The sequence below is a fragment of the Pelophylax lessonae genome, assembly GCF_965119305.1.
Source record: "Pelophylax lessonae genome assembly, chromosome: 1".
In the NCBI taxonomy this organism is placed as follows: domain Eukaryota; kingdom Metazoa; phylum Chordata; class Amphibia; order Anura; family Ranidae; genus Pelophylax; species Pelophylax lessonae.
The window spans coordinates 420,185,471-420,209,631 of record NC_138768.1 but is presented as its reverse complement, the minus strand read 5'-3'; the positions used below and the strand labels follow the sequence as shown (position 1 = coordinate 420,209,631).

Sequence of the window (24,161 nt, the reverse complement as noted above, 5' to 3'; positions counted from 1 at the left end):
GTGGCTTTCCATTCACCTATTGTCGGGTGTGCTAATGAACTCACCTGTTGTCTGCTAAGGGATGTATTGACACTCAGAGTAATGTGTATTGGGGCTTCTGTCTCATTACACATAACAGTCCTTCTGGTCAAGCTATCGGACCAATCCCTGCTGACTCATTTTCAAGTCCTCATTTGCATGGCTAAGGAGGACCTGAAGGAGAACGGCATGTACTTTGCAATTGACCAATGGGAAAGCGATTGTTGGGGGCAGGATGTTCCAAATTCTGTATAAAAGTGTATTGTGTACTTCCAATAAATGGTCTTCCTGTTTTGAACTTACATACAGCCTGCCTGGTGTTTTTTCTTGAACAGACAAGGACTCACTGCTCAAGGTGGGGTAATTGCCTGATGACTCACACAGGTGCATGCCCCGGCTCGCCTCCGTGAAAACTTGATAAAAGAAAAGGAATTGGCAGCACTCCAGGTTGAGTCAAAATCCAGATTTATTGACAGGACATCCAAATATGACAATCGTGACAAGGTAGACGCGTTTCACACACTGACTGTGTGCTTAATCATTTCGTAATGATTAAGCACACAGTCAGTGTGTGAAACGCGTCTACCTTGTCACGATTGTCATATTTGGATGTCCAGTCAATAAATCTGGATTTTGACTCAACCTGGAGTGCTGCCAATTCCTTTTCTTTTATCATGGTGTTTTTTCTAATGGATTCCGAACGGCACATAGCTGTAGTTCGGATCCCGGAGCCTTGGTTGACCGAACCATCAGACGTTGCGATCTGCAAGCTGACTCACTAGAAGCAGAGGAGTGTCGGGAGAGCGGAAGCAAGCAAGCAAGGGTCTCGTCACATTGGTTGGCAGCGGTGGGATTTGCTCTCCAGTTACTGGGACACTCCAAACCACCACAGTCAATGACCAGCCATGCAGCATGCAGCAGAGCCATGCTGAAAGACGTGAGAGCCGTGGAGGGACAGGTGGGACAAAGAACAAGGCCACCCTGATCAGTGAGCTAGCCGAGATGGATCAGAGGGGTGGTGATGCAGGACCCCGGTCAGTTGAAGACTTGTTTCAGCAACGAGTTGGAGAGCGGTTGGCATTATATGGTGCTAACCCATCAGAGACCGACATACAGAATGCCATTAGAGACATCCAGCTGCAGGATGAGCGACAAGAGAAAGAACTAGAGTGACAAGAGAGAGAACAAGAGCGGCAGCATGAGCAGAGAATGGCAGAAATACGGCAATCAGAGAAAACGCCTAAAGATGCAGCATCCCCATATGAGGAAGAGTTTCGCTGGAGGTTGCAGCAACACATGGTCCAACAGGATGGGCCTGGATCAGAGGAAGCCATACTGGACTGGAGAGATTTCACTCAAAAGGAAATGTGGTATGAGGCCTTAGAGGATGTGCAGTGGAGGTGGAGAGAGAACCTTCCCAGCGAAGAACAGCGGTTCCAGGTATACGTTGCCCTGTCATTACCTTTCCTAGGAGAGCAACCCCGAGATGAGTGGGTGACGGAGCTGTGGAATCTGATTTGGAAGGAGTTGTGGCTGGATGAAGCTTACCGGGCACTAAAGTGGTTCGCCACCAGCTACGACCACTGGATGGCTGACGACAATATGCCGGAAGGTGAAGACTATAGTGCAGAGGCGTAACTAGATTTCTCAGGGCCCGGTGCAAGAAATCATGAAGGGCCCCCTCCCCGAAAAAGCATGTTTTTGACACTTTTTTTTTTGCAAAGTAAAATTTTTTTACTTGGGGCGGTAATGGTGGTGAGGGGTGTGGGATCAGGAGCGGTAATGGTGGTGAGGGGTGTGGGATCAGGAGCGGTAATGGTGGTGAGGGGTGTGGGATCAGGGGCGGTAATGGTGGTGAGGGGTGTGGGATCAGGGGCGGCGGTGGTGGGGAGGGGTGTGGGATCAGGAGCTGCGGTGGTGGGGAGGGGTGTGGGATCAGGAGCGGTAATGGTGGTGTGGGGTGTGGGATCAGGAGCGGTAATGGTGGTGAGGGGTGTGGGATCAGGAGCGGTAATGGTGGTGAGGGGTGTGGGATCAGGAGCGGTAATGGTGGTGAGGGGTGTGGGATCAGGGGCGGTAATGGTGGTGAGGGGTGTGGGATCAGGGGCGGCGGTGGTGGAGAGGGGTGTGGGATCAGGAGCGGTAATGGTGTTGAGGGGTGTGGGATCAGGAGCGGTAATGGTGTTGAGGGGTGTGGGATCAGGGGCGGTAATGGTGTTGATGGGTGTGGGATCAGGGGCGTTAATGGTGGTGAGGGGTGTGGGATCAGGGGCGGCGGTGGTGGAGAGGGGTGTGGGATCAGGAGCAGTAATGGTGGTGAGGGGTGTGGGATCAGGGGCGGTAATGGTGTTGAGGGGTGTGGGATCAGGAGCGGTAATGGTGTTGAGGGGTGTGGGATCAGGGGCGGTAATGGTGTTGAGGGGTGTGGGATCAGGGGCTGTAATGGTGTTGAGGGGTGTAGGATCAGGGGCGGCGGTGGTGGAGAGGGGTGTGGGATCAGGAGCGGTAATGGTGGTGAGGGGTGTGGGATCAGGAGCGGTAATGGTGGTGAGGGGTGTGGGATCAGGGGCGGTAATGGTGGTGAGGGGTGTGGGATCAGGGGCGGCGGTGGTGGAGAGGGGTGTGGGATCAGGAGCGGTAATGGTGTTGAGGGGTGTGGGATCAGGAGCGGTAATGGTGTTGAGGGGTGTGGGATCAGGGGCGGTAATGGTGTTGATGGGTGTGGGATCAGGGGCGTTAATGGTGGTGAGGGGTGTGGGATCAGGGGCGGCGGTGGTGGAGAGGGGTGTGGGATCAGGAGCGGTAATGGTGGTGAGGGGTGTGGGATCAGGGGCGGTAATGGTGTTGAGGGGTGTGGGATCAGGAGCGGTAATGGTGTTGAGGGGTGTGGGATCAGGGGCGGTAATGGTGTTGAGGGGTGTGGGATCAGGGGCTGTAATGGTGTTGAGGGGTGTAGGATCAGGGGCGGCGGTGGTGGAGAGGGGTGTGGGATCAGGAGCGGTAATGGTGGTGAGGGGTGTGGGATCAGGGGCGGCGGTGGTGGAGAGGGGTGTGGGATCAGGAGCGGTAATGGTGTTGAGGGGTGTGGGATCAGGAGCGGTAATGGTGTTGAGGGGTGTGGGATCAGGAGCGATAATGGTGGTGAGGGGTGTGGGATCAGGAGCGGTAATGGTGGTGAGGGGTGTGGGATCAGGAGCGGTAATGGTGGTGAGGGGTGTGGGATCAGGGGCGGTAATGGTGGTGAGGGGTGTGGGATCAGGGGCGGCGGTGGTGGGGAGGGGTGTGGGATCAGGAGCGGTAATGGTGGTGAGGGGTGCGGGATCAGGAGCGGTAATGGTGGTGAGGGGTGTGGGATCAGGAGCGGTAATGGTGGTGAAGGGTGTGGGATCAGGAGCGGTAATGGTGGTGAGGGGTGTGGGATCAGGGGCGATAATGGTGGTGAGGGGTGTGGGATCAGGGGCAGCGGCGGTGGTGGGGAGGGGTGTGGGATCAGGAGCGGTAATGGTGGTGAGGGGTGTGGGATCAGGGGCAGTAATGGTGGTGAGGGGTGTGGGATCAGGGGCAGCGGTGGTGGAGAGGGGTGTGGGATCAGGAGCGGTAACGGTGTTGAGGGGTGTGGGATCAGGAGCGGTAATGGTGTTGAGGGGTGTGGGATCAGGAGCGGTAATGGTGTTGAGGGGTGTGGGATCAGGGGCGTTAATGGTGTTGAGGGGTGTGGGATCAGGGGCGGCGGTGGTGGAGAGGGGTGTGGGATCAGGAGCGGTAATGGTGGTGAGGGGTGTGGGATCAGGGGCGGTAATGGTGTTGAGGGGTGTGGGATCAGGAGCGGTAATGGTGTTGAGGGGTGTGGGATCAGGGGCGGTAATGGTGTTGAGGGGTGTGGGATCAGGGGCTGTAATGGTGTTGAGGGGTGTAGGATCAGGGGCGGCGGTGGTGGAGAGGTGTGTGGGATCAGGAGCGGTAATGGTGGTGAGGGGTGTGGGATCAGGGGCGGCGGTGGTGGAGAGGGGTGTGGGATTAGGAGCAGTAATGGTGTTGAGGGGTGTGGGATCAGGGGCGGTAATGGTGGTGAGGGGTGTGGGATCAGGGGCGGCGGTGGTGGGGAGGGGTGTGGGATCAGGAGCGATAATGGTGGTGAGGGGTGTGGGATCAGGAGCGGTAATGGTGGTGTGGGGTGTGGGATCAGGAGCGGTAATGGTGGTGAGGGGTGTGGGATCAGGGGCGGTAATGGTGGTGAGGGGTGTGGGATCAGGGGTGGCGGTGGTGGGGAGGGGTGTGGGATCAGGAGCGGTAATGGTGGTGAGGGGTGTGGGATCAGGAGCGGTAATGGTGGTGAGGGGTGTGGGATCAGGGGCGGTAATGGTGGTGAGGGGTGTGGGATCAGGGGCGGTAATGGTGTTGAGGCATGTGGGATCAGGGGCGGCGGTGGTGGAGAGGGGTGTGGGATCAGGAGCGGTAATGGTGGTGAGGGGTGTGGGATCAGGGGCGGTGGTGGTGGAGAGGGGAGTGGGATCAGGAGCGGTAGTGGTGTTGAGGGATGTGGGATCAGGGGCGGTAATGGTGGTGAGGGGTGTGGGATCAGGGGCGGCGGTGGTGGGGAGGGGTGTGGGATCAGGAGCGGTAATGATGGTGAGGGGTGTGGGATCAGGAGCGGTAATGGTGGTGCGGGGGGGTGGGATCAGGGGCGGTAATGGTGGTGCGGGGGGTGGGATCAGGGGCGGTAATGGTGGTTCGGGGGGTGGGATCAGGGGCGGTAATGGTGGTGAAGGGTGTGGGATCAGGGGCGGTAATGGTGGTGAGGGATGTACGATCAGGGGCGGCGGTTGTGGGGTGGGGTGTGGGATCAGGAGCGGTAATGGTGTTGAGGGGTGTGGGATCAGGGGCGGTAATGGTGGTGCGGGGGGTGGGATCAGGGGCAGTAATGGTGGTGCGGGGGGTGGGATCAGGGGCGGTAATGGTGGTGAGGGGTGTGGGATCAGGAGCGGCGGTGGTGGGGAGGGGTGTGGGATCAGGAGCGGTGATGGTGGTGAAAGGGGGGTGAGATTAGTGGCGGCGATGGTGAGGGGGGTGGGATCAGTGGCGGTGGTGAGGGGGGGGTGGATTGTGGGGTGGGATCAATGGCGGTGATGAGGGGGGTGATGGTTGGGAGGGGGGTGGGATCAATGGCGGTGGTGAAGAGGTGATGGTGGATCAGTGGGGGCGATGGTGGGGGAGGTGGAGGAGGGGTGGGATGTGGTGTCAACACTACCTCTGTCTTACTGTTCCCATTCCCCCACCACCGCAGATCTCATCCCTACACCCCCAAAAGCTCTGTTGTAGAGGATGAGATCTGTTCTGTGCCAGGCATGGGATGGGATCATTAAGAGGCAGCAAGCCAGTAAGGGTGGAGTTTGGGATCAAAAAGGTAAGTTGAAGTTCACTTACGATTAGCAGTCAGTAGAGTCGAGACGATTTCCCCCTCCCTCAGGCTCAGCAACTCCAGCCAGGCAGACACAGCATGTGGTCTCCTCGCACTCGTCTGGCAGAGGGGAGAACTCCTCCTCCCCCTGCACTCTATTGGTGTCAGCTGGTTAGCTGACTTTCAATGACTGTCCACCCCTGCTGCCTCACTGCATCAGCCATCTCTCGGATTGGAGGATCGGCAGGGATGAGGGCGGTGCAGGCAGCACAGCAGCAGAATGCAGGTACTCGTCTCGTAGATTGCTTTACACTATACTGCACACACATCACACACATGACATGCCGCTGCTGTACCTCTCCTCTCCGCCCCCCCCGCACAACGATCGGGGAAGGTGGCATCCAGCCCAGACTAGTCTCTCTCTCACTCTGCTCAGCCACCACTAGCGATCATCAGGGGGACGGATGGACCCCCTCATGCCGCGGCCGCTGTACGAAAACAGGGGCTGGCGGGCCCCCCCTCAGGTAGCGGAACTCCAGGGCCCGGTCGCTTGCTGTGGATGGCCTTTGAGGAGAGGGACTTTGGATGTCCAGCAGAGTTTCGGCGCTGGGAAATCCAGGACACCAGGGAAGCCCTACTTGGTCTCCCCAAAGCGGATGACTTGGGGTCAGACCTGATTCATCTGGTCGGAATGGAGTGGGAACTGGAGCAGGACTACCAACGCCTGCTCTGCTCCATTCCACCCCAATCTACCCTGCAAGCAGAGCTGGAGTCCTGGGTGGCAGATCCAGACCCACAACCCTTCAGTTGGAGAGACAGTACAGACTGATGGTACTTGGAAGACCCACCGATGGCAGGTGGAGATGGGACCAAGGTCTCTCTACCGGCCCTACAGGGAGGCTGGGCAGCCGGCCCAGGTCCCCAGCCTCAGCAGGAGTTACAGGGAGCCAAAGGTGTCGTCTTTCCTTCCAAGCAGCAGTGTACCTTACAGGGAGAGGAGACAACTAATCCTTCTCCCCAACCACAGGGAGACAACAGCCCTGACCCCAATGGTACAGATGGGACCACGGTCTCTGCACCAGACCTACAGGGATGCTGGACGGCTGGTCCAGATCCCCAACCTGCCCTGCAGGAATACCAGGAGGAGGAGGTAGGCGATCCCTCCTCTCTACAGCAGACCCCCAACCAGGTCCTGGGGGTATTATTCGACAACCCTAAACCAGCAGAAGAGCTGGCGACAGGGCAGAGTGTTACCGACCTCTGCCCAGCACCCGCAAAAGCTACAATCTCCACCTGTACACCCCAGGGATGCTGGGCAGTCGGCCCAGATCCCCAAAAACATGAGGAAGTGAGTCTATCCACCCTGTCCTCTCTCCAGCAGCTGAAAGGAATCCTGGGAGAAAGGCCAGTTCATGCTTCTTCCCCACGCAGGGGATGTTCTACAAGAGTGGCAGAGGTTGGCTGGGTGAGTGATGTTCTGTCCCAGACAATTTGTTTGGGGTACTTTGTGGGTGCAGACACTGGAGGACTGAAACTATGGACTAACTTCGAAGTAAACCCGTTTAGGGTCTCCTTCTGTGTTAGTCTCCTGCCGAAAGGGGAGAAATGTGACGGGAGTCACTTTGGGCATGAGGGTTGTGGACCCCAAATTCCTTTAGAGAGGTTGGGGGGCACCATGCCCAGCCTTATGGGGCTCTCTTATGTTTAAGTCACCCTGCATCTGTTATGGATGCAGGGTGACCAGGAGGGTGGTAAACACTGAGAATATGGTTTGGACTACTACAAATGGGACAGTCATATTCAGGAATAATGTCTCCCTTGTAATATGAAGATTTTATTCCCTGTACGGTATGAGGTCTCTGACCAGGAAGTACAACTCCTAATATTCCAGGAAGTTCAATGAGGAGACTGACTGTCTAACAATGTTGCTTTTGTCTGAGGTGGCTTTCCATTCACCTATTGTCGGGTGTGCTAATGAACTCACCTGTTGTCTGCTAAGGGATGTATTGACACTCAGAGTAATGTGTATTGGGGGCTTCTGTCTCATTACACATAACAGTCCTTCTGGTCAAGCTATCGGACCAATCCCTGCTGACTCATTTTCAAGTCCTCATTTGCATGGCTAAGGAGGACCTGAAGGAGAACGGCATGTACTTTGCAATTGACCAATGGGAAAGCGGTTGTTGGGGGCAGGATGTTCCAAATTCTGTATAAAAGTGTATTGTGTACTTCCAATAAATGGTCTTCCTGTTTTGAACTTACATAAAGCCTGCCTGGTGTTTGTTCTAATGGATTCCGAACGGCACATAGCTGTAGTTCGGATCCCGGAGCCTTGGTTGACCGAACCATCAGACGTTGCGAACTGCAAGCTGACTCACTAGAAGCAGAGGAGTGTCGGTAGAGCGGAAGCGAGCGAGCAAGGGTCTCGTCACATGTACGTTATTTTTTCCTTGTACCCATTGTAAGGCCAAAAAACAAACAAAAAAGTATGCATTTTCTTTTTTTGTGCTACCTAAAGGCACTGACACTGACAAAAGCATTGTTTCCTATCCAAAATACACTGACCATAACACTGGCATTAACACTTAAACTGATACTCTGACGTTAACATTTACACTCACTAAACTAAATCAAGCCCTGATCTTTTTTATCTTTATTTATTTTTATTCATTTCTACAGACTTTTTTTATTTCATTTACATAGACTTCTCCTCAAGCAAGAAGAAAAAGTACAATGTATTATTTCCTTTAGATGACAAGCATTGGGGCAGGTCATCACAGTAGTGATCAGAATGATTGGCTAATCACAGTGACCACATGACTGAGAGCCAGTTCTACTGCTTCCTGATTGTTAGTAGGAGACCAGGAGCTGTCAGTTGCGCATATATGTGGTGTGCAGGAAGAAAGCCCATTTCCTTGATGCTGCATATATCTGTAATGAGTAGGGATGATCGAACTTTTGAAAAGTTTGGTTCGACCAGAACACCCGAACTTCCCGAAAGTTCGGCCCGGATTTCAGAACCCCATTGAAATAAAAAAACACAATTTTGAAGCCCTAAAACCCAATAAATGCCCCTAAAAAGTGCCTAGGGTCCTGGGTCATGTCCCAGGGACTATTAATCACACAAAAAAAGTTCTTAAAAATTGTCATTTTTGATAGAGAGCCAATTATTGAAAAAATTATTGAAACAAAATAAAAGAGATTTCTTTGGATTTAGTGTCTGGGGGGTCTAAAATGTGTACCTGTGAAGTTTCAGCTCTGTAGCATGTCCAGAACCAGAAAAAATAGTTTTTTTTGTATTAGAATTGCAGTAGAGCAGGATAGTGGCTTCGCTATTTTCACACCTGGCTTTTTGTTGCAGGCGTTTATAGGGCTTTTTTGTGGACGTGTTTGGAGGCAGGCATGACATCTGAACTTCTGTGTAGGGGTATATATACACACACACATGTATGTATATATACACATACACATATATAGGTGTGAAAGTAGCAGAACCCTATGCCTGCACTAATGAAATAATTATCAGGCATAGGGCTACGCTCCTATCACACCTATATGTGTGTATGTGTATAAATATATACATGCATATAAGTGTGTGTGTATATATACCCCTATGCAGAAGTTCAGATGTTATGCCTGTCTCCAAAGACGCCCAAAAAATGCCCAAAAAAAAACGCCTGCAACAACACGCCCAGGTGCTGTTTTTTTTTTTGCTAGAAAACTACTTAGAACCCCCAAACATTATATATATATATTTTTTTTTTTTTTAGCAGAGACCCTAGAGAATAAAATGGAGATTATTGCAATATTTTTTATCACACCGTATTTGCGCAGCGGTCTTCCAAACGCAATTTGTTTGGAAAAAAATCACTTTCTTGAACTAAAAAATAAGAAACCAGTAAAGTTAGCCCAATTTATTTCCATAATGTGAAAGATAATGTTACGCCGAGTAAATAGATACACAACATGTCATGCTTCAAAATTGCGCACGCTCACGGAATGGCGACAAACTTTGGTACTTAAAAATCCCCATAGGTGACATTTTAAACATTTCTACAGGTTGCCATATTAGAGTTACAGAGGAGGTCTAGGGCTAATGGGGACAGGGCGCTTTCATTTTTTTTTTTTTACTATTTATTTTATTTATTATTTTCTATTTTTACACCGATTTAAAAAAAAAAAAAAAATGTGATCATTTTTATTCCTATTACAAGGAATGTAAACATTCCTTGTAATAGAAATAGGTACGACAGGACTTCTTTTTTGTGAGATCTGGAGTCAAAAAGTCCTCAGATCTCACAAGTACACTAAAAGATGAAAAATAAATAAATAAATAAATAAATAAAATGAAAAAAAAAAGGGACCTTTAAACCGGTTGTTTGGCAACAACTTTTGCCGTCGCTCCGGTCCTCCAAGACCATAGAGTTGAGTGAGGGCAAGCTTGCCCTCACTCAACATCCTGTCTGTGAGGATCCGGGATCGGATTGTTTTCCCCGCTTCCGGCAGATCCGGTAAGCAGGGAAAAGGACCGGGACGCGGCGGGAGGGGGGGGGCACCTCTTCGGAATCTGCCGCTGGGACCACCCTTATTGGAAAGCCAACCGCCCGCCGTTTAAAAAAATACCAGGGTTATGGCAGCTATCTGCTGCCATAATACCAGTATTTAGGTTTAAATGGCCAACGTATATAGTCGTTGGGCGGTTGGTAAGTGGTTAAGTTTGATAATTATGGCTTAAAGCTAGTGAAAACCCAAAATTCAGTGTCTCAAAAAATAAGAATATTAAAAAGTTCAATATTGTAGACTCATGGTGTCACACTCTAATCAGCTAATTACCTCAAACACCTGTAAATGTTTCCTGAGCCTTTAAATGGTCTCTAAATCTGGTGCAGTAGGTTACACAATCAAGTTGTCCTGAAGATAGTCATTTAAATCCTCCACAAGGAGGGTAAGTCACAAAAGGTCATTGCTAAAGATGCTGGCTGTTTACAGAGTATCCAAGCATATTAATAGAAAGTTGAGTGGAAGGAAAAAGTGTGGTATAAAAGGGTGCACAAGCAACAGGGATAACCACAGCCTTGAAAGAATTGTGAAGCAAAGGCCATTCAAGAATTTGGGGGAGATTCACAAGGAGTGGAGTACAGCTGGTGTTAGTGCTTCAAGAGCCACCACACACAGACATACCCAGGACATGGGCTACAACTGTTGCATTCCTTGTGTCAAGCCACTCCAGAACCAAAGACAATGTAAGACCTGTCTTACCTGGGCTAAGGAGCAAAAGGACTGGATTGTTGCTCAATGGTCGAAAGTCCTCTTTTCGGATGAAAGAAAACTTTGCATTTTATTTGTAAATCAAGGTCCCAGAATCTGGAGGAAGAGTGGAAAGGCACAGAATCCAAGTTGCATGAGGTCCAGTGTGAAGTTTCCATAGTCAGCGATGATTTGGGGTGCCATGTCATCGGCTGGTGTTGATCCACTGTGTTTTATCAAGTCCAAAGCCAGAACAGCCCTCTACCAGGAAATTCTAAAACACTTCATGCTTCCCTCTGCTGATAAACTTTATGGAGATGCCGATTTCATTTTCCAGCAGAACTTGGCAGCTACCCACACTGCCAAAAATACCAATACCTCTTTTAATGATCATGGTTTTACTGGGCTTGATTGGCCAGCAAACTTGCCTGACCTAAACCCCATAGAGAATCTGGGTGGTATTGTCAAGAGGAAGATGAGAGACACCAGACCCAACAATGCAGACCATCTGAAGGCTTCTATTAAACCAACCTGGGCTTCCATAACACCTTAGCATTGCCATAGGCTGATTGCCTCCATGCCATGCTGCATTGATGCAGTAATTCATCCAAAATGAGCTACGACCAAGTATTGCAAGCCAACATTTCTGTATTCAAAACCCTTTTTTTATTGGTCTTATGTAATATTCACATTTTCTGAGATACTGAATTTTGGGTTTTCACTAGCTGTAAGCCATAATCATCAAAATTAATAAAAAGAAATGCTTGAAATATATCACTCTATGCATAATGAATATATATAATTTATGTTTTTCACTTTTTGAATTGAATTACTGAGATAAATTAACTTTTTGATGATATTCTATTTTTTTGTAATGCATCTGTATGTGCCAAATGCTTATAATGCAGTGCATGCTGAATATTGTGCATAGTTTTCAACTGAGAGAAATGTATAACACTTAATGCATAAAAAACAAATAGAATGAAAGTGGGAACAGTCTGACAAACACGTGTTGACATAAACTTATTAGAGAAAATCAAAGCTCAGCCCTTAGAACAACCACCAGCAGCCTTTTTCTGTTTGCTTTAAAATAATTCATACTTAACATTCGGTGACTTTCTATGTGTATTTTTGTTACAATCTATAATTCTATACATGTATTTAAAAACACGTTGCCAAAGTGCGATGGTTCCCATAAATAATTAAGAATGCTTTGTTGATAAACTACTTACAATAGCTGTTGGTGTTGCAGCCAGCACACAGTACAGCACCAGAGGGGAAATGAAACTTTCATCTTCAGTCCCTGGGTATGGTTTCATTAGATTTCCATCTTGGCAGAAGAAGCCTTGAATGTGCACTTGAAAGGTATCCGTACACTCAAAGTAGTATGCAAGCAGAACTGTGCCAGCCATAATGACAAGCTGAAAATAAAGCATGGCAAATTAAAACAGACATAAAACCAAAGGTCTTATGACAGCAATTATTCATTGAGTGAACATGTCCCCATCACCCAAGCAATCTTACAATAACTGCGGCTGGATTGTTTGCACATGTACAATATCCAATACATAAGCCTTTTGGCAAACTGATTTAATGAATGTGCCTAATCGAACTTGGTTCTGTGTCTGGCTCACAGAGGGATACCGGATTGCATGCCTTTATAAAATAAAAAGGGCATAGGAGCGTCACTAATGATACCCAGATCTCGGCAAAGAAAAACACTTTACTTATCCACTGAATAACAGCGTGTACACCAAACAGTTTCAATAAAGTGCCTTATGCTGTAGTCCGCAACCCCCTGGCATCCACAGGGTTACCTGAACATGCTGCCGCAAATGGTGTCCAACACCAAAAGGCTTCTAAAAGTACTTTGTGTAAAAATAGCCATTTACTTTCTCAAATACTTGCTTGGCTTGATGTCAGATGTTAGACTGTACTTCTGCTTTTTGTGATGAGAAAATAAAAGAGCTCTTTTGACACAAGGTACCCTTTAAAGTCCTTGGTATGATATAACTTTTGCTGCAAAACATTTTACGTAGACACTAGAGAAAATAAAATGATAACTATATCTACATATCTATATATCTATATCTATCTATCTATCTATCTATCTATCTATCTATCTATCTATCTATCTATCTATCTATCTATCTATCTATCTATCTATCTATCTATCTATCTATCTATCTATCTATCTATCTATCTATCTATCTATCTATCTATCTATCTATCTATCTATCTATCTATCTATCTACATAGATACATAGATACATAGATATATAGATATAGTTATAATTTTAAGAATTTTTTTTTTTGTTTGGCCAGGCAGTATATATATATATATATATATATATATATATATATATATATATATATATACTGCCTGGCCAAACAAAAAAAGTCACCACCACCTGGAATTAACTACGCAACTAACTAAACTAAGCACGCAGTAACTATCCTATTGATATTCACAATCTATGGTATATAGAGTGGAATTTTTATTTATTTATTTATACATTTTTTAATACTAGTAAAAACAGTGATAAGCGACTTATAGCGGGACTGCGATAGTATGGCGGGTAATTTGATACTAACTGACACTTTTGCTTTTGACATTTTGTTGGAGCCAGTGACACTAATACATTGATCAGTGCTAAAATTTACACTGGCAATATACTAATGACACTGGATGGGAAAGAGTTAACATCTAGGGGGACCAAGGGGTTAAATGTGTGCCTACCAGTGCTTGGTGAATTGACTATGTGCTGTTTTTACTAAGGGATGTGCAGGTTTTATTCTCTGCTTTGCAGAGAAACAAAAAATGGACACATCCCCTATGACATGACAAAGCTCTGTGTTGTTTACATTCACAGAGCTCTGTCCTGTCATCCTCCTATCATCCTCTTTAACAGGTCCCGAACGGCAATCATTGGCCAGGACCCACTGATCGGCTTGTGATGTGACTAATTACAGCACAGACGGCACGACGGTCGCACATGCACCCTACTCAAGAGAGCTGGATCAAGTATTAGGTACATGATCCAGTGCAGGAGAGCCACTGTGCCAACGTAGTCCTATGTGTGGTGGTTGGAAAGCGGTTAGTAAAATAAGGGGGTTGTTTTACCTGCCAAAGGATTTGTATTTCTGTACATCCAGTTCTAAGATTTACACAGCCCTGCCACACCACACAGCCCTGTCTGGCTCCACATTCCTAACCTGGGACTAGATAGTGAAAAGGGAAGCAGCAGACTAATAGGTTCCCATTCTCTACCACCCTGCACTCTTCTCTTATCAGCATGCTCTTTGTACTGCAGCACAACTGATTTTCTGATTGTACTGGTTCTTCTCATCTAGTTTGAGTTATGCTGTGCAGGGACTGCAAGAGGCTGATACCAATAAAAATTCACATTCTTACATTGGTTGCATTAAAAATAAATTTAAGGATGTTTTATTGAATACCAAGCTGCAATAATATGTGTTTTTTTTCTGTCCTAAATTCAGCATAAAGAATATGAGCATTTTGTATAAAAAGGATGGTTTGCTGATATATAGCATTTTTCGATCAAGAATTCTTATTCCAAATTCCAAAAAACAAGCTATTTCTACCAATCAAAATTCATTCAGCTGAAGTCAAGGAAATACAGGATAGAATCGACCTGGCTGCTTTAGGTTACTGCACTTAAGGCCCTGTTCACACTTGAGCATTTTTCAGCCCATAAAAATCCAAAACGCCCAACAATCAAAATCCCATTAATTTCAATGGCCCCTGTTCAGCATTTTGTCCCTTGAAGCAAAACGCCTGTAGCTCAAAAAAGTACAGGAGCTTCTTTTTGGGCTGATCAAGAGCTGTTCTGGTCCCATAGGAATGCATTAAAACACTGTTACCGGCGTTTCATGGGCAATTTTCAAACACACAGGTGGTCCCCGCCCCTTTTAACACACCCATTTTTTTACATAAATCAAAACGCCTGCAAAAACGCCCCAAAAAACGCTCATAAAACGCCCAACAAATGCCAGAGAAACACCCAAAAAACGCTTGATAAAAATGCCTACAAAAACGCCCATAAAAATGCTTGAAAATGATACATTCGGGTGTATAGGCTGCATTCACACCTGAGCGTATAGTTTTCAGGTGTTTTTCGGGCATTTTTGTAGGTGTTTTTTTGAGCGTTTTTTTGGGTGTTTCTCTGGCGTTTGTTTGGCATTTTATGAGCGTTTTTAGGTTGTTTTATGAGCATTTTTTGCAGGCATTTTGATTTATGTTAAAAAATGAGCGTGTTAAAAGGGGTGGAGACCACCTGTGTGTTTGAAAAACGCCCGTGAAACGCCTGTGAAACGCTGATAATGGCATTTGAATTCATTCCTTTGGGACCAGAACAGCTCTTGCTCAGCCCAAAAAGAAGCTCCTGTACTTTTTTGAGCTACAGGCGTTTTGATTCAGGGGACAAAATGCTCAGATGTGAACAGGGGCCATTGAAATGAATGGGATTTTGATTTTGGGTGTTTTGGATTTTCACAGATGAGCGTTTTATGGGCTGAAAAACGCTCAGGTGTGAACAGGGCCTAAAGGTTTAGTCCACCCCAAGGTGATATTTCGTTATATAAACAAATGTTCCGTAGCACACAAATTAGCTGTGACCAATTTTTAGTGAGTATATTTTCTGAGTAATAGCAAGACTCCTACAAAAGTTAATCCCTATTGAAAATGACATAAAATGTATCCTTCAAGGCTCATTCTCAATAATGGATATAATGACATTTAGTTATAGGTATCCTGGTTGGCTGCATCAGATGCTGGCTTATCATGATTTAAATGCTCTGACAGTCTCTACCATAGTAGATGTGCAGACCTGGGAACTCAAGTGCCTCACCAATAGAGGCTTCCCGAGGTTCAAGAACTTGGTAAAGAATGTATCTCATGCATCTGCTAAAAATCTGAAGATCAGTTTTAGGTGGATTATTTGTTTAAGAATTAGCAAATTAACATTTTATTGAAAATAGCTGAAGAATTCCTGAAGAAACAGCAAGTTATTACTGTATACATTTCATCATAGCCCTGAAAGGAAACAGACTTCTCTAGCAGAGAGTAGACAACTCAACTTCAACTGCACATAAAAGTTATTTTCAGTTTTGTGCATAAATATTTGATTACCACACTCTGTAGTGTATCATTCCTGACAAAGAAACCTAGGGCGTTTCAAAGCTTCCATTTTCAATATTTTAGAAAGCTATAATTTGTATCAAACTTTTTCCTTTCATTGATAGCTACCAATAGAAGCTCAACAGCCAGAATATGATGTGATAAGCACAAAGTTGATGTCTTGTTATTTCTGTTTCCCTGGCATGCAAATTTTTAAAATAGACTAGATTCTCTATTTGGAAGCAAATCTCCAAAGATAAAAATATAGAAGTTGGACTTGGATTTGTTTTTTTAGGTGAAAACCAATACCAATTTTAGCACAGGAAACTGTTTGTCCTTTTGTTACATCATTGATGTTTGCAATATTCTGTCTGCGAAAGGTAATTCATAAAGCCAATCTGCATTCCTGGACATGCAAACTCAGTGTCACACAGGGGGTGATTTACTAAAGGCAAACAGGCTGTGCACCTTGCAAAAGCGCAGTTGCACTCTGCAAGCGCGGTTAGGTTAAAGCTTGGTAAATTAGGTAAAGCTTCAGTTTGCAAACAATACCCAATCACATGATGATGTAATGGAAGCAGTGCTTTAAGTGGGCCGGAATGCACTGGTACTCAGTACCTCCACTTCCAAATATGGCTCTTGAGCAAACTGCCACCTCTCCGTGCGCCTTAACGTACCAGTACGCTCATTTTGGACATCTGCGCCCTCAATTGCCCCCCCCCAAGAATATTTCCCACTCCAGAGCCAGACCAGTCACCACCAGTGAGTCCCCCTGCTCCGGAATACCAGCCCACGCCCGGGGGGGGGGGGTGCTCTGTGGGGACCCTGATGTGGGGTGGGGGGGGGGGGTAAAAAATTTATAGGCTATAATAAGCCTCTTTTGGGCCACTTAAAGCACTGAATGGAAGTCATAAGAAGTCTCCCTCATTTAATAAGCTCTGGAGCAAGTGCTCTTGCAGAGTGCAATTTGCCCTTAGTAAATCAACCCTACAGTATCATGGATGTTACAATTAATGGTAGAAAAGATGGGTGTAGCAATCCCCGGATAGACAAGATAAAAGTGCATTGTGCTGTAGTTCTTGCAGGTACAGTTGATGTTTAGGGTGACAACGTTACTCTGATTTGGTAAGAGGTAGAATAATGATTTCACTCCATCAAAGGAAGTTGGAAACTCTGCACTGGCCTGGCAATATCAAGGTGTGGGTTTGCGGGGTGGGGCTGGGTAAACACAAGGTAAGTACTAAGACTTCATGTATAATGTTGCACAACACATTTTTCAAAATTTCTCTATAGCCCTTGTTTAGGGCATGAGTTGTTGTTTGCGTTTACAGTAGGTTTATTTGAGGTATGCTAAAATATTGACTAAATAAATACCAACCCATTGAAATTAGAGGCTTCCCCTTTACATTACTAATATGGTTACACATTAAGTAATTTCTTTGTCAACTCATGCCACATCTTCAACCTAAATAATTAAAAAAAATTGAAAAACATGCAGATTTGTATGAGGGGGATACTAGATTTCCTTTACTGAATTTGTAAAGTACTGGATTTACACTACACATACTTACATAACGCATTCATGTTTTAGTAAATTGGGACAAGGTTTCCTTGGTACATGATACAAAAAAGGACAGCTTAGCAAGCAACCTTAGGCCTCTTTCATACGCTCCGCTGTCTGGTGCGGACCGTCCTCTGCTCAGCAGGGATCGATCTGCGGATCCCCGCTGAGCAGGTGGATGACAGCTCCATCTCCGCACTGTAGGTGTCAGAGCCCCGCTGTCTTCTATGGGGGAATCGGATGAGAGCAGGCCACCTGTCCGTTCTCATCCCATCCCATCCAATCCCCTGGACGGATGGAAAATAGGGTTTCCATCCAGATTTCACGGACAGGAAGGATCGGATGTGGATGGCAGCGGGTGTCAGCGGACATGTCTCCGCTGACATCTGCTGCCCTATAGGGATGCATGGAGGATCCAATCAGGTCCGCCTAAAAAACTGACAAGCAGATCTGATTGGATCGTTCGTGTGAAAGAGGCCTTACTGCCTGAAGAATTCAGATAGGCCAGCAATGTGTTCAGCAAATTGAAATACATGTATTGGTATATATATCTACAGTGTATATACACTTTACTGCACACTTACTTTTAAACAAAACTTGCAGCAAATATAAAAAAGAGTTTTAGAAATATATCTATCTATCTATCTATCTATCTATCTATCTATCTATCTATCTATCTATCTATCTATCTATCTATCTATATATATATATATATATATATATATATATATATATATATATATATATATACTGTATATATATTTGTAAACCTCTTTTTATATTTGCTGAATGTTTTGTTTAAAAGTAAGGGTGCAGTAAACAAAATTTCCAGCAGATGTCAGTATAGGTGCATGTAGTCGGAACTAAATCTAAGCGAGCCGTTTTATATATATATATATATATATATAAATATATATGCATGTCTGAATGCTTTTTATTTTTATTATTTGGCCTATTTTTCACCTCATATTTGCAATTTATAAAGTATATTTGTTTTATCTGTTCAGTCTGTGAATGCTCCTTTCATCTGATATTTTTTCAGTCTATTCAACTGAAACCGTTTTCAATGTGAGAGAAAGAATTGTTGTATTAGTAAGTAGTGGAATTCTAGTTGGAAGCATACAGCATCTTCAACCAAGTCTTTTTATTTCATTATGGATAGGGTAGGAATAAGGTATGGATAGGGTTAAACTTCTGTCCATTTCAATTTATTTTTCTTGTTATGCCTCTAGGAAATGTTCTTTTCACTTCCTGTCCTGTAGACCCTTTCCCAATGTGAGATAGTGAGATATATTCCTTTGTCAGGGTAACAACTGCCTACATTCGGAGATCGAATGCTGTTCTTCTGGCAACTCTAAATTTGGATTTACCGTCACTTTTATTCCAATTTACATTTTTAGCAGGACGAGAGGGTGAATCTCTCTTACGAGGGTACAGACAGCTAAAAAAAAAACTGACAGTTTTGCTTTTATTACAGGTATTTATATAGGGCTGTCAATTACACAGCGCTTTACACATATATACTGAACATTCACATTAGTCCCTGCCCTCAAGGATCTTACAATCTAAGGTCCCTAATTCACATTCATACATACACATACTTTTGTTAAAAGGTACCATTTAACCTAGTCAGCATGTCTTTGTAGTGTGGGAGGAAACCGGAGTACCCAGAGGAAACCCACACACATAGGCATGCGCACAGGGTGTGCCGGGTGTGCCTGGGCACACCCTAATCACTTAGGGCACATTAGCATTATCGCTCTGTTTGCCAGTGAGGAGATGGGAAAGATCTCACTCGGACCTGCTCTGCTATAAGAGAAGTGCCACACACTTCTATTTCACTTTGCCAGCAGGGAGAGTAATGTACCGGGGCCATGTACATGTAGGCAAACACATGCATGTGTATTTAAACTTTGGGGTGCACACCCTAATGCAATAGGCTGCGCACACCTATGCCCACACAGGCACAGGGAGAACATGCAAACTCCAGGCAGGTAGAGCTGTGGTTGGGATTGGAACCGACGACCCTAGTGCTGCAAAGTGGAAGCATTAACCACTGTGCTTATAGTTATAACTTTCCATACACCTCAAATTTTAGTTTTCCCTTAAAGCAGAACTTTACTCTATCAATCAAGACTGATTATTTTTAATCCTTATGCTGCTAGTACTAGTAAATATCATCTTTATTTTCTTTTTTTTTTTTTTTTTTTTTTTTTTACATTTCTTCTGTCACCTTCTGGTTTCCAGGCCTAGACAAATGATGTCATACATCCCAGGAGACTACATGAGGGGAGGAGGGGTTTTATCAGCTAAGCACACTCTCCCGCCTGCATGCCTGAGCTAAGGACAGATGAATGCTACCTGAATCATCTTCCTTTATTTGAGATGGCTACTTCCAGAAATGCTAGACCGTGTTTTTCAAAGTGATTTTTCAGCAAAATAAAGCATGGAGACATGGATGGATGGGGGAATTTGCTTTGAATAATAAAAATGAATTAAATAGCATTTTGGTTTGTGGTGCTCAGGAGCAATGTAGTTCCATTTTAAATGTAAAGAAAAAGTGTAAACAAAAGTATTAAACTTATATTATATGAGAAATTAACACCACAATCATTTGTAGTTATACAAGTATTTGATATGGTTTATCCAGGTATAACCCGGGAAGGTATGCATCCACTGTAGGGTCCTCAGACTAGAGAGGCATTAGTCTTCTATTTAATGTCTTTTCATTATTTAGTCACTGCTTATTTGCCATTTCTTTCTAAATGTTCTAATCACTTTCACCTTTTGTACCATCTTTAGCTGCTTTCATCACTTTATGAATATCTGTATAAATAGTTAATAAATCTAAGACCTGGCAGAGTGACTTTGACTGCACAATAGATTATTATGGTCATATACACACCATACAATGTAACACCATAAATAATAACCGGCTTTTGCAATGGCCTAAAAGGGAGATTTACTAAAGCTAGAGAGTGCAAAATCTGATGCAGCTCTGCATAACAACCAATCAGCTTCCAGGTTTTATTGTCAAAGCTAAAGTTAGAGGCTGACTGGCCACCATGCACAGCTGCACCAGATTCTGCATGCTCCAGTTTTAGTAAATCTCCCCCAAAGCATCTACAGTAGACAATCTTCTAGTAATGTAAACTGATGACCTGGCCACTAATGTCAGCACCACATCCTAATTTTGTATCTAGATAAAGTAATAACTTTTTATTAAATATATATGTGTTTGTAGAAGCACTAAAAGGGGTAACCAGCACCTTTAAAGTCCCGTCTTTTCCATTATTTTAGGTTTTCCAATCTTCTAGTAATGGGAATAAGCATATTCACACAGAAATTGTGTTCAAGCATAGGTCTAATGTATAAAAATAGTGTTAAAAAATGAGCACATAAATACAGACTTACGCAAGACCTACTGCACATCTGTAGCAAAGGTATTAAATCATGCATAACGTACAGTGCATAGAGGCTCACAAAGAGGACCTAGGATCTCTGCCTCACTATATCTGGGACTTAGGACCTCTGCCTTTCTATGTATTGGGCCTAGGTTCTCTGCCTCTCTATGTGTTGGACCTACTGTAGGTCCTCTGCCTCTCTATGTGTTGGACCCAGGGTCTCTGCATCACTATATATAGGACGTAGGACTTCTGCATTTCTATGTATTGGACCTAGGTCCTCTGCCTCTCTATATGGTGAACCTAGGTCCTCTGCCTCTCTTTGTGTTGGGCCTAGGTCCTTTGTCTCTCTATGTGGTGACCAAGGATCTCTGCCTCTCTATGTGTTGGACCTAGGTCCTCTGCCTCTCTATGTGGTGGACATAGGGTCTCTGCCACTCTATGTGTTGGACCTAGGGTCTCTGCCTCTCTATGTGGTGGACCTAGGGCCTCTGCCTCTCTTTGTGTTGGACCTAGGTCCTCTGCCTCTCTATGTGTTGGACCTAGAGCCCCTGCCTCTCTATGTGTTGGACCTAGAGCCCCTGCCTCTCTATGTGTTGGACCTAGGGCCTCTGCCTCTCTATGTGTTGGACCTAGAGCCCCTGCCTCTCTATGTGTTGGACCTAGGGCCTCTGCCTCTCTATGTGTTGGACCTAGGGCCTTTGCCTCTCTATGTGTTGGACCTAGGGCCTCTGCCTCTCTATGTGTTGGACCTAGGCCCTCTGCTTCTCTATGTGGTGGACCTAGGGTCTCTGCCTCTCTATGTGTTGGACCTAGGTCCTCTGCCTCTCTATATGTTGGACCTAGGGCCTCTGCCTCCCTATGTGTTGGACCTAGGGCCTCTGCCTCCCCATGTATGGGACTTCTGCCTCCCTTTAGTCTGGTTTGTTTTTATAAGCCTATATGTGTTATGTAGTACCTTTGTTCCATATGTGCAGTGGATCTTGCATTATTCTACTTTCTCAAAAGCATACCCCGTTTGTTTTGAACCACTGTGCCTGTGGATATCTGAAAGTCATATATTTCTGTACTCCAAGGTAAAGACTTTTAGGACCACTACTTTTGTACATTGTGTAGAATAGGATTTGCTTGGAAATGGAATGTCTGTGTAAATATGCTTTTTAACATTGCTAGAAGACTGACCTTGAATAATCTTTGTAATGGCTACATCTCTTATAGTTCTTGTAGTGATTGCCCTCAATCAAATTTTAGGCAGAAAAAAAAATTAACGCTGGCTTAAATTTAAAGTGGTTTTAAAACCTAAGACATGAAATATGAACACAGCATATACCGTTAAAGTGTGGACTCAATCCAAAGCATTAGGTGTCATTTCTGTCTGTAGCCTCGTTCCTCTGCTATCAGCTTGCATCACTTCTGACAAGTTTCCTTGGCACCAAGACAAAAAAATCTGACAGGGAAGAGAGCTCCAGCACACCGCCTTTGATTGACAGCCTCAGCTCTGTTCCTGTGTGGTGTGTGAAGGGTGTGTTCCTTCCCACCAATAAGTTCTAAGAGCTCTCCTTACTGAGCTCTGCAGTGTGTACTTTCCGCTCTCTGCCCCCTGACAGCTCAGACAAGCTTTATAAATTGTGGACTTTGAATGGGTGTAGAGAAGAGGTGCCTGCAGATAAACAGGTAAAATGTATGTAGGATGATTTAATTCAGCTCTGTTTTTCATCTTAGGCTAGTCACTTCATTGAGTATAGGTAAGGGTTTACAACCACTTTAACCATTTTAATACTTGGAACTTTTAGCCCCTTCCTGCCAAGCCAAATTTCACCACTGGGTTTTTTATTTTTTGCTAAATAAACAAAAAAAAGACCAAACATTTTGAAAAAAGAAATATTTTTAATAATTTAAAAAATATAGAAATTAGATTTTATCAGATATGTTTTATTACAGAAAGTAGAAAATGTCAGAGTTTTTTTTTTTTCAAACATTTTTTTTTTGTTTATATAGCAAAAAAAAAAACAGTAGCTTTTAACCGGTTCCCGACCACCCGCCGCCTTTTTACTGCGGCAGTGCGGCTCTCCTGCGTGAACCGACGTAGACCTACCTTGGTCGCACGCCTGCAACTAGGGGGCGAGCGCGCGCCGCTGCCACGCTCCCACCCCCAGTCAGCAGCGTGGACTCCGATGCACGGGCCGGTGGCTCCGATTGCCGCCTAACACCCACAATCGCTCCCCGCTGAGAGAGAAGAACGGGCAGCTGCTGTAAACACAGCTGACCGTTCTTCTCCCTGGAATGATCATAGAGCCCCTGTGATCCTGCTTTATAGGATCACATGTCTCTGTGATCATTTCACAAGCCACGCCCCCTCCACAGTTAGAATCACTCCCCTAGGCTCACATTGAACCCCTTGATCACCCACAGTGTTAACCCCTTCCCTGCCAGTGTCATTATTACAGTAACAGTGCATATTTTTAGCACTGATTACGGTAGTAATGTCACTGGTCCCCCTAAAAGTGTCAAAAATGTCAGTTAGGGGTCCGATTTGTCCGCTGCAATGTCGCAGTCCTGCAAAAAAATTGCCGCCATTTCTAGTAAAAAAACAAAAAACCAATAAAAATGACATAAATCTTTCCCGTAGTTAGTAGACGCGATAACTTTTGCGCAAAACCAATATAAATACGCTTATTGCGATTTTTTTTTTACCAAAAATATGTAGCAGAATACAAATTGGCCTTAAATGTTAAAAAATTTAGATTTTTAAATTTTTTTTTTTTTGAGAATGTTATCTAGCAGAAAGCGAAAAATATTGTTTCAGACTTGTTGCTCTTTTTTTGTTTATAGTGCAAAAAATAAAAATCACAGAGGTGATCAAATACCACCAAAAGAAAGCTCTATTTGTGGGGGGGAAAAAGGACATCAATTTTATTTAGGAACAGCGTCGTGTGACTATGCAATTGTCCGTTAAAATAACGCAGTGCCGAATCGCAAAATATGGCCTGGTCTAAGGGGGAAAATCTTCCGGTCCAGAAGTGGTAATGCCACCAAAAGGAAGCTCTATTTGTTTGAAAAAAAATGTATACATTTTATTTAGATACAGTGTTGCATGACCATGCAATTGCCAGTTAAAATAGCACAGTGCTGAATAGCAAAGAAAAATGCTCTGGTCATGAAGGGGGTAAAACCCTTCCGGAGGTCAAGTGGTTAATACGAACAGACTAATCTTCCAAAGGATTTGTAATTTCAGTGTATCAGACTTGTGATCCAGGCACCTCTAACAGACAGCACAATCAGATCTGGACCTACAATGCAGCAGCAACAACATGGCTTGGTCAAGAACACAATGTCAGTCTGCTGAATGAAAAATGGAGAAGCAGCAGCATGTCTCCTCCGATCAGCATGTTC

General features: G+C 45.0%; 1 protein-coding gene across 2 annotated transcripts in view; it reads right to left on the bottom strand.

Annotated features, from left to right (window-relative positions):
• PLPPR1 (phospholipid phosphatase related 1) overlaps positions 1-24,161 on the bottom strand; it is a 255,530-nt gene that overhangs the window by 45,905 nt on the left and 185,464 nt on the right. For both annotated transcript variants that reach the window (XM_082243197.1, XM_082243198.1), the window contains exon 3: positions 11,896-12,084. In XM_082243197.1, the coding sequence (XP_082099323.1) occupies positions 11,896-12,084 (189 nt within the window). The remainder of the gene's footprint in view (positions 1-11,895; positions 12,085-24,161) is intronic.